The sequence below is a fragment of the Mustela erminea genome, chromosome 20 (genome assembly GCF_009829155.1).
Source record: "Mustela erminea isolate mMusErm1 chromosome 20, mMusErm1.Pri, whole genome shotgun sequence".
Lineage (NCBI taxonomy): Eukaryota > Metazoa > Chordata > Mammalia > Carnivora > Mustelidae > Mustela > Mustela erminea.
In genome coordinates, this window is record NC_045633.1 from 7991281 (window position 1) to 8001402 (window position 10122).

Genomic DNA, 10122 nt, shown 5'->3' on the forward strand with positions numbered 1-10122 from the left:
TCGGGGAAGACCTCTCTGATAAAGTGACAAGTGAATAGATATTCATGGGAACCAAGGGAATGAGCTATACAGACTGGGTATGGGGAGCCAAAAGAAAAGTAATTCTAAAATTCAAGACTGTTGGGGTGCCTGGGTGGCTCAGTGGGTTAAAGCCTCTGCCTTCAGCTCACGTCATGATCCCGGGGTCCTGGGATCAAGCCCTGCATCAGATTCTCTGCTCAGTGGGGAGACTACTCCCCCCCCCCCCCTTTGCCTGCTGCTCTGCCTACTCGTGATTTGTCAAATAAATAAAATCTAAAAAAAAAAAAAATTCAATAGGAAGCAGATAGAGGAGATAAGAATCCCTGGCTACTCCTCACCACTTTTTCATGTCTCCTCAATGTAACTACTCAGTTATTTCTGAACACACACAAAAAAGCATCACTGAACAATACTTACCTTACTATATCTAATGAACTCTAACAAGTTCTTTTCTATTGCATCACTTACCTGAAAACAGAAGGTTAACTACAACTTTCTCATGGATACAACCCATTGTTTGAAAAACACAGGGTGCCTGGTGGCTCAGTGGGTTAAAGCCTCTGCCTTCGGCTCAGGTCATGATCCCAGAGTCCTGGGATCGAGCCCCGCACTGGGCTCTCTGCTCCGCAGGGAGCCTGCTTTCCCTCCTTTCCCCTCTCTCTCTGCCTGCCTCTCTGCCTACGTGTGGTCTCTGTCTGTCAAATAAATAAATAAAATATTAAAAAAAAAAAAGAAAAACACTGCCATCATGGATAGTTCTCTTTTAGATGGCCGGCATCTAAACCTTCTGCCTATTCCCCACTGTGGGTAGTATTAAGGATGTCCTTTACATTAGTCAAAGGCAAGACCTTCCTTCCCATCTGTGCACTCGTAGGTACAAAGACCCACTGACAGTTTAAAAATTATTCACAGTGGGGCTCCTGGGTGGCTCAGTGGGTTGGGCCGCTGCCTTCGGCTCAGGTCATGATCTCAGGGTCCTGGGATCGAGTCCCACATTGGACTCTCTGCTCGGCAGGGAGCCTGCTTCCCTCTCTCTCTCTCTGCCTGACTCTCTGCCTACTTGTGATCTCTGTCTGTCAAATAAATAAAATCTTTAAAAAAAAAAATTATTCACAGTAATTTCTAAGAGTCCAATGTTAAGTGATTTGCAGGGATAGCCTTTTCTATCTCACCTAACCAGATGGCTCCTGGGACATGAATATTGGCTATATGGTTCCTGCTCTTTATCCTCCCTAGGTACTTATCCATTTTATTCTTTAAAAACAAAACAAAAAAACAAAAAACTGCTCTTCTGTTTAAGGTAGTTAGAATTGACCTTTGTTGTTTGCAAGTATAAACTTGACCGATAAACCCACAGCATATCCAGAATGTCTTTTAGAATGAGCAAATCATCAAACTAGAGTCACAACCATACCTCCCACCATCTTGGATAGATCTCCTGTTGTTTGCTTCTTTTGCAGTCCAATGATATCAGCTAGAAAATTAGATGATGGTGGTGGCAAGCGGAATTTCTGTAAGTACATACCAAGTTTTTATAAAAATGCTTGAAAGCAGTTAAAATATTGTCAAAGACTTGCACTTTTATTGTCAGCTGAGTACTAAGAAACGTTTGGACCTTAACTATTCTATTTGTATTACAAAATGAGGACTATCTCCTTAATGTGTAAAAGTGACTGGGTAATAATAATTTAAAAAAAGTGGCCAAGTAAGTGAAGCCACCTTTATCCTACTCCCAGATATTTTCTTTGGTTCTGATTACATGCCGGAAACAAAAACAAGCATTACACAAATGTGTAACTAAGAAAAAGAAAGTCCCTTATATTTTTCAAAGCACTTCTGTATCTATTACTTTAGTGGACAGCTTGCCAGGTAGTTAAGACAGATGACACAGCAAAGCTGAAAGGTTGAGATCTCCAGCCTTAGGCTCACCTGTGCTGAAATTTCAGCTCCACCACTTCTAGCTATAACCTGGACAAGTTATTCAGTTTCCTCACATATAGAAGATATTTTTATCTCTCACAGAAGTACTTTAAGAATTAAAGATGATGCACACAGAATGATTGTTGTAGGTCCTAGCATGTATGTAGCCTTTGATAAATGAAAGCAAAAAAGAAAATGGAGACCCAAAGAGATTAGGACTCACCAACTCAAATCCCTCAGAGGTAAATGGATGAAACAGTCCAATAAAGACTGGAGGTGGCTATGGGAAGGAAAACAGGGAGCACATGCCTCTTCTAAAGATGACAGCTGCTATTCAGCTCCAGATACTGTTCTAAGGATGTCCAATTTTGTGATGTTGTCAGGAGGCCAAAAAACACAGACTTACATAGAGTTTTTAATTTTTAAAAACATCATAGCCTGAATAAAATAGGAAGAATCAGCCTGGGAACTATATATAGACTGTAATCTGGTAATAAATATTTTGCCTAAATTATCAAAGAAAATCAGAGGCAAACCTAATCTCAACAGGAGAGCTCTGAATCTTAATCTTTCTTGCTTCCTACAACCTCTACTGCTTGTTCAATAAGGTTGCCCGAGAGCAATTTGAGACGTGCACTAGTCTCTGGATGAGAGGACTCAACTCAGGCCCTAATACAAAGTTTTCTTAACTTACATGTCTGAATGCCTTTCGGAGAAATCCAAACTCCAAGTAGAACCTGTAAAAGTGTAGCTGGCTCATTCCCTGCAGTACAAAAACCACCACGTTGTTCAGGTGGTTTTGGTGAAAAAGCTGGCACCAGCTGTTGAAAAATCAAACCAATACAGCTAAAGGTGATATCATCAAGTCAGGTATAGACATACAAAAGGGAAGTGTGGAAGAAAAAGTAGTGAACAACAGTTAATGAAATTTACCATTTACCATTACTCAGTGACTGCCCAGCAAAGAACAGCTACTATTGTACAGAATTCAAATAAGATAATTGTTTACTGCATTCAAATCAATTACGATAACAAGGGAAACACAATGTATTCAAATTTAAAATCCTATTACGATTTGTTTTAAATTGGAAATAAACTCATTTTACAAAGGCATATCCTCAAAATCCCTAGCTGCTGAGTCCTTCCTTTTTTTTTTTTTTTTTTTTTTAAGATTTTATTTATTTATTTGACAGAGAGAAATCACAAGTAGATGGAGAGGCAGGCAGAGAGAGAGAGAGGGAAGCAGGCCCCTGCTGAGCAGAGAGCCTGATGCGGGACTCGATCCCAGGACCCTGAGATCATGACCTGAGCCGAAGGCAGCGGCTTAACCCACTGAGCCACCCAGGCACCCCTGCTGAGTCCTTCCTAAGCTAATAATGACATGACTAGCTTTAAGAAAGCCAGTTTCAGATAAATTGACAGACTACTGGTAATATTTGTTAATGGAGAAGATGGCTTTTGAGTTATCTAGTCAATCTCTCTCACATAGGTATGTCTGAAAAACTGAAAAGTTTTGTAAATTTTTATTGGTACATATACAAAAGCAATTTTCTTTAGACATTTAACAGTGGCATTGACGATATCAGAATAATAAAATTGTCTTTGTTTCTTAATGTGAAAGGAACAAAAAAGATGAACTGGGATACTTAATCCATGATCATGGTATTTCAATTGGGTAACCCCTAGTGGACTAGGGGTTACAAACCAAAATGCCTTTAAATGGTGTTGGGAAAGATCACTGAAATGACATGACTGCCTGCAGATATGTCAGCTGGCCCCAGCACCTGAAGGCTCCTCACCCCTTCTCCTCTGTCCTTGGAATGTGGGTTCTGCTTATCTTTCCTGATCCCAGAGGCTGCTCCAAGGACACAGCCTTGAGACAGTGATGTGGTGTTGAAAATACCTGCGTGGTTCATAGGACTGAACCTAGTTAAGGCTTCTATATACACTTTTTTAAGATTTGGCAGGCACGTGTAGGAATCCATTTGTCTTCCTCCTGCCAGAGACAAGCCTTATATGCAAGTTCCCTTGGTTTATTAAAACTGCCACTTAGCAACCTGGCGCAGCCTGCCTCTTTCTTCAGTCTCTCCCTACCCTTCAATAAGTGTGCTGGGTATCAGTTTATACCCAGGAAGCTCCCAAGAGGGTTGCAAACCAAAAAGCAGCCAGACAGATAATGTAAATAAGGGAAACAGGCCTTATTTACCAGTAAGTGGTACACTAAAGTATACATGCCCCATCTATAAGGGGAAGGCTTTGACAAATTGTTGCCATTTGGGAATAGAGGAACAATTGCCAGATCTTAAGAATTTTTTGAAAAGATAAATTATCTGGATTTTAATAAAGGAATTACCAAATTAAATGTTGGCAACACCTGCAAAGAAAAAATGTAGGGGTAGCCTGGGTGACTCAGTTGGTTAGGCATCCGACTCTTGATTTCAGCTCAGATCATCATTTCAGAGTTATGAGACTGAGCTCCGCATCAGGCTCCACACTGGGATTGCAGCCTGCTTGGGATTCTCTCTCTCCCTCCCCCTCTGCCCCTCCTCCGCCATTAAAAAAAAAAGAAAAAGTTTAGGACATTCTGTATGGCAAACAAATAATGTCAATTAAGGAATATGTGACCCTCTATACACTAGTTTGAAACCTTGGGTCTATACCCCCCATTTAAGTTCATCTCATACCTGGGTTTAGGAACACTGGATTTGCCCAGAACTGCATACTTCAGCAATTCACATAACTGGTCATGGGTTACTTCACAGTTTTCAGCAAATAAAATGGTAGATAAGCGGGCTTTCTGCAAAGATATATCAAGTCATTAACAATCAAGACTACTGGAGCGTCAGGGTGGCTCAGTCAGTCGAGCGTCCAACTCTTGATTTTGACTCAGGTCATTATCTCAGGGTCTTTGGATTGAGCACCCCCCCCATGTTGGGAATCCCCACTCAGCAGGGAGTCTGTTCCTCTCCCTCTTCCGCTGTCCCTCCCCCGCACACATGCTTGCTCTCGATCTCTCTAAAATAAATAAATCTTAAAAAAAAAATTAGGACTGGGGGTGCCTGGGTGGCTCAGTTGGTTAAGCATCCGCCTTCAGCTCAGGGCATGATCTCTGAGTCTTGGGATCAAACCCCTCAACAGGCTTCCTGCTCAGCAGGGAGTCTCTTTCTTTCTCTCCTGCCCCTCCCACCATTCATTCTCTAATAGAGAAACAAAATATTACAAAAAAAATTAGGACTATTGAGAACAGGATCATAGCAAAGCAAATTATATGCAAATATAAGGAGGGATCTAATTAATTGGAAATGAAGGTCTAAAACAACAACCTGTGATATAACATTATTAATATTTAATAAACATTGGTAAGAAACCTTAGTACAGATACTTGGTTTCTTGCTAGGGATAACAGAATGAATGAAACATGATGCATGCTCTCCAGTTCATTCTACTAAGAGAAAAGAAATACAGAAATAGGTAATTCCAATACAAAGTGGGTAAGTGCTATTATAAAAGTATAGGAGTAAAGAGCCTAACTGCCTTGGGGACTAGAGAGTTTGCGGGATAGCTTCACTGATATTAAAAATACTGGGGTTGTCTTGAAAGGGGGGAACATTGTGTCTAAACACGTCATTTTGTTTGGCTGGAACCAAGATGGCATGTTGCAGTGCAGTAGAGATCTGTGAGTAGAGAAAAGAGGAAGTCAGGTCATAGATCAATGCGGTCTAAGCTAAGGAATCTGACATTATTCTGGGGAAACAGGGAGTTCACTAAAGCTTCTCCCTCCTAAAAAAAGGGCCTAATTCTTTATCTCTATATTATACTGCCCCTACAGAATTAGAGTATACATTCTGTTTGGTAATGAACTCTGCAACCCTCCCATCCCCCCAAAATCAGTAAATATCTTTTCATATCAGTTAAATGTAACAGACACCAATTTTAATAGTCCATTCTGTAAAATTTATCTCAACACTTACAACGTATATGGAAAAAATTCCCTATTGATGACACTTTTTAAAAAAAATTATACAGTATCATAAGCATCCTTTCAAACATTCCTGTGTACCTGGATAAATTCTCCAGTAAGTTCCTGGTCAAAATAAGCACATACAGTTGACCCTTGAACAACACAGGTTTAAACTGTGTAGACCCACTTATACGTAGCTCATTTCTGGTAAATATAGTATAGTACTGTAAATGTATTCTCTCTTTTTTTTTTCTAAGATTATTTATTTATTTGACAGAGAGAGAGAAGAGAGTGACAGAGGGAATACAAGCAGGGGGACTGGGAGAGGGAGAAACAGGCTTGCCACTGAGCAAGGAACCTGATGCAGGGCTTGATCCCAGGACCCTGGGATCATGGCCTGAGCTGAAGGCAGACTCCTAATGACTGAGCCACCCAGGTGCCCCAAATGTATTCTCTTCTTTATGCTTTTCTTAGTAACATTTTCTCTGGCTTACTTTATTATAAGAATACAGTATATAATACATGTAATTTACAAAGTATGTGTTAACCACCTGTTTATGTTATCAGTAAGGTTTTTGGTGTACTGGTTACCTGTATTATTGATAAGGTTTCTGACTTTAAGTACTTAAGTTTCTGGGGACTCAAAAGTTACACATGGATTCTGGCCTGCACAGGGCAGGGAGGGTAGATGGTGGTTTGGCACCCCAGTCCCCCATGTTGTTCAAGGGTCAACTATTTAATTGTGACAAGTACTATTAATTTTTGAAAGAATATACCAATTTATCTTTACTAATCAAAAACATGAGATTGATAAAGTGAGACTAAGTGAGGTAGGTAGGGCCTATGTGGCAGTGAGTAAATATGGTTGCCAAGTATGAGTAGGGGAAGGAGGGAAGCCTGAGCCTGAGTAGGGGAAGGAGGGAAGCTATAGGGGAGAGAGCTAGGAAGGGTAGGAACCCACGGCATACATGCAGAAGGATGGCTCATTGTGGGGTGTCAAAACCTGAGCGGTATGAAGGCATCCATGCAGTGGGCAGTGGACACCAGTGAGGGCTGGTATCAGATATCAGAAAGTATGTAAGGAAAGGAGGGCACCAATACTGAGGGACAACAGTGGCCTGTCACAAGATTCAGAGCCTGAACAGGGTGAGGGTGTCCATGTACATGAAGGATAGCAGCCTGTCACAGTAGTGACAGGAGCATTCACATAGCAGGGTGGCCTGGCACATGGTGCAGGACGACAGAGCCCAAGCAAGGTGAAGAGGGTGTGGGAGTGTGGGGCAGTGGCACCATGGAGAACAGGTCAAATATACTGAAGGTAATGACAGATGTCTCACTGAATAGAGAAGGAAATTATAAACATGGAGAGAGAAAGCAAGAATGAACCTTGTGGAAACACATTGCAAGTAGAGATTTTAGTATGTATGGATAGAAAAATATTTAAATGTAAACATGTATGTGTGTGTATATACATATACAGATATATAAATACATATTTCCTAGCTTTCTTTTGGGGGTATTGACATCCCAATAGCACTGAGCACATCTAGTACCCAGAACCTTGGGTTTCTAAATGTCATTCTCTACTAAAAAGAACCAAGCATCCCCCCCAAAAAATTACTGATTCCAGCGCTGGGGCAGAAAAAGCACAGATGAGCCTGGAACACCTTTTTGTGGCAAAAAGTAAGGAAATGTTCAAAGAATTATGAGGTCATGTGCAAAGGACACAAAAGCTAGCTTAATGTTCAAATATGGGATATAAATATATCCCATAAATAAATATAGTAATGGATTATAACTTATTGAATGAAATAGGCAATGAGCTCATACTAATAAAAAAATGAATTAAAAGTTTAACAAGGAAGCATCTCTCCATAGAATTAGAGAAAAAGAAAACAAGAATGCGACAAATAAAATCATGTACAACCTAACAAAATACAAAGAAAGAATGTCACTTCTGTGATATTCCTGCCAAACATGTATAACCTGAAATTAATCAATGAGAAACAAACCTAACTTGAGGGACATTTTACAGAATAACTGGTACAGGATTCTTCAAGAGTAGTAATGGGGCGCCTGGGTGGCTCAGTGGGTTAAAGCCTCTGCCTTGGCTCACGTCATGATCCCGGGGTCCTGGGATCAAGCCCTGCATCAGGCTCTCTGCTCCACGGGGAGCCTGCTTCCTCCTCTCTCTGCCTGCCTCTCTGCTTACTTGTGAACTCTCTGTCAAATAAATAAATAAAATCTTAAAAAAAAAAAAAAATGAGTAGTAAGGCCATAGATGTCAATGAAAAGACTAAAGAATTGTATGGATTGAAGACAAGACAACTAAATGTAACACATGGTTCTAGACTGGATCTTATTGCTAAAAAGGGTATTACTGGAACAAATGAGGAACTTGAATGGGGTCTGAAAATAAGATGATAACAATATATCCATGTTATTTTTTTTTTTTAATTTTGATGGTTGCATTGTGGTTATGCAGCACTGTTTACAGATAACACATATTAAATATGGGTGGGAGCATTGTCAGCAATCACTTTCAAATGCTCGTTGGGGTTGTTTCTGGTACTGTTTTTGCAAGTTTCAGATTGTTTCAAAATAAAAGAGTGATGAGATGGTTTATCTCCTTATACTTTCACCATATTAACCTTTAAGAAGTTGTTTTGCCAATTTGATAGGCAAAAAAAGAATCCCTTTTAAATTAAAAAAAATTTTTTTTCAAAGCACTATTTCCCATTTTACATCCTACAGGTATCCCCAGCTTTCTGAAAGCTTGTGTCCTGCCACTTCCCTTTTACAAGAGACCTGTTAGCACTGTGCCTTTCTTCGCTTTTACCTTCAGCATTTGTTTCACAACAAACCAATTATAAAAGCAGCACACCCCAAGCAAAGTGGCACAGCCAAGCTCCTTCCCCAAGAACTACACTAAGCATGAAGCCCCCATAGCTTTGAATTGTGTCAGTGAAAATCTGCGCTTTATCTTGATTTTGTGCATCAAGTAGCAAAATCTGTCTTGAGATACGAGAAAACCCAACAAAGGTATTTTGGGGAGTCGGGAAACGCTTCCAATCCCCATCACCCCCCATAATCAATAAATCAATAAATGCTTCTTTGCTACTTTCCTATAGTGGGGGAAACCTGTGTATGATTTCTATGTATTGTCTGTCTTCGGTCTCTTTACACTGGAACGAAGTAGTAACCTCTTTATTCACTGACGTTCCTCAACTGCCTAGGGCAGTGCCCAGCACAGGAGAGACAACAGAAACCTCATAACTGAAGGGATGGACCACGTATATTTAATTCTCAATACAGCGCAGGGACGCTCATCAGCCTTATTATTCCCTTACTGGCGTGGCATGTAAACTGCACGAGGGCAGGGACTTTTGGGTCCGTGCACTGGGATATCCCCTGAACTGGCATATATACAAAAGACTCAATTAAGCATTTCTTGAGTGAACATTCTTTTTGGGTCCCAAGCACCACACCAGTTTTAAAAAGAGCCATATCAGCCCTGAGGTAGGTGGCATTAACATCATCGTTCCCATTTTACGGACTGGAAAGCAGGATTGCGAAAGGACAGTGGGTGGATGAGGCTAACCCTCCGCCTCCAGGGCAGGCAGGGCCCGGAAGGCGGCTGGGGGGCGGCCTGGCCCCTCCGAACCTCCCCGGGCCGCCCACTGGGGCTCCTCGTTACTCACCTTGGCCTCGGGCTGCCTCTCCTCCAGATCCCGACGGGCTCTCATCGCCTCAGCCGCCCCGACCAGCATGTTCGGGGCCCTCCTCCTCTTCCTGCCCTTCTTGGGGTGCCCCCCGCTCCTCTCCCTCTCAGGATCCATGCGGCTGTGGAGAAAGACCAGCGAGACCGGCGAGAGCTGAGGAAACGCCGCCTCCGGACGGGTGAGCAGGCGGGGCTTCGACAGCCTACAGCCTTCCTCAGATCCTCTCCCAAATTCAGTGCACGGAGCTCTCCCAACCCTCCCGGAGAAGCGAGAGCGCTAACTATCCTCCCTGCGCCGCGGCGGAGAAAACCGCACCGACACCAACGGTTTTACCGTCCGCGCTGGAGGCCGGATTCGAAACGGTTCCCCAACGGCGCAAACGCGCCTCCGCCCGTTGAAAAAGAGGGAAAAAGTTGCTGCCAAGACGACTTCCCTGCAAAAAAACACTCCCCGCGCCCCCGAACCCCGAGAACACCGAAGAGAAACCCGGCACACAGC

General features: G+C 42.1%; 1 protein-coding gene across 2 annotated transcripts in view; it reads right to left on the bottom strand.

Moving 5' to 3' along the window:
* The window catches only part of REXO5 (RNA exonuclease 5), a 67531-nt gene that overhangs the window by 26761 nt on the left and 30648 nt on the right, over window positions 1–10122 (bottom strand). The window contains exons 1-5 of one of the 2 annotated variants that reach the window (XM_032327469.1): window positions 9958–10095; window positions 9604–9745; window positions 4626–4738; window positions 2636–2762; window positions 1436–1532 (exon numbers count right to left, since the gene is read on the bottom strand). In XM_032327469.1, coding sequence (XP_032183360.1) covers window positions 1436–1532; window positions 2636–2762; window positions 4626–4738; window positions 9604–9741 — 475 coding nt within the window. In that variant the 5' untranslated portion in view covers window positions 9742–9745; window positions 9958–10095. Of the gene's footprint in view, window positions 1–1435; window positions 1533–2635; window positions 2763–4625; window positions 4739–9603; window positions 9746–9957; window positions 10096–10122 lie in introns of those variants that run through there. The other variant, XM_032327468.1, reaches the window with a different exon arrangement.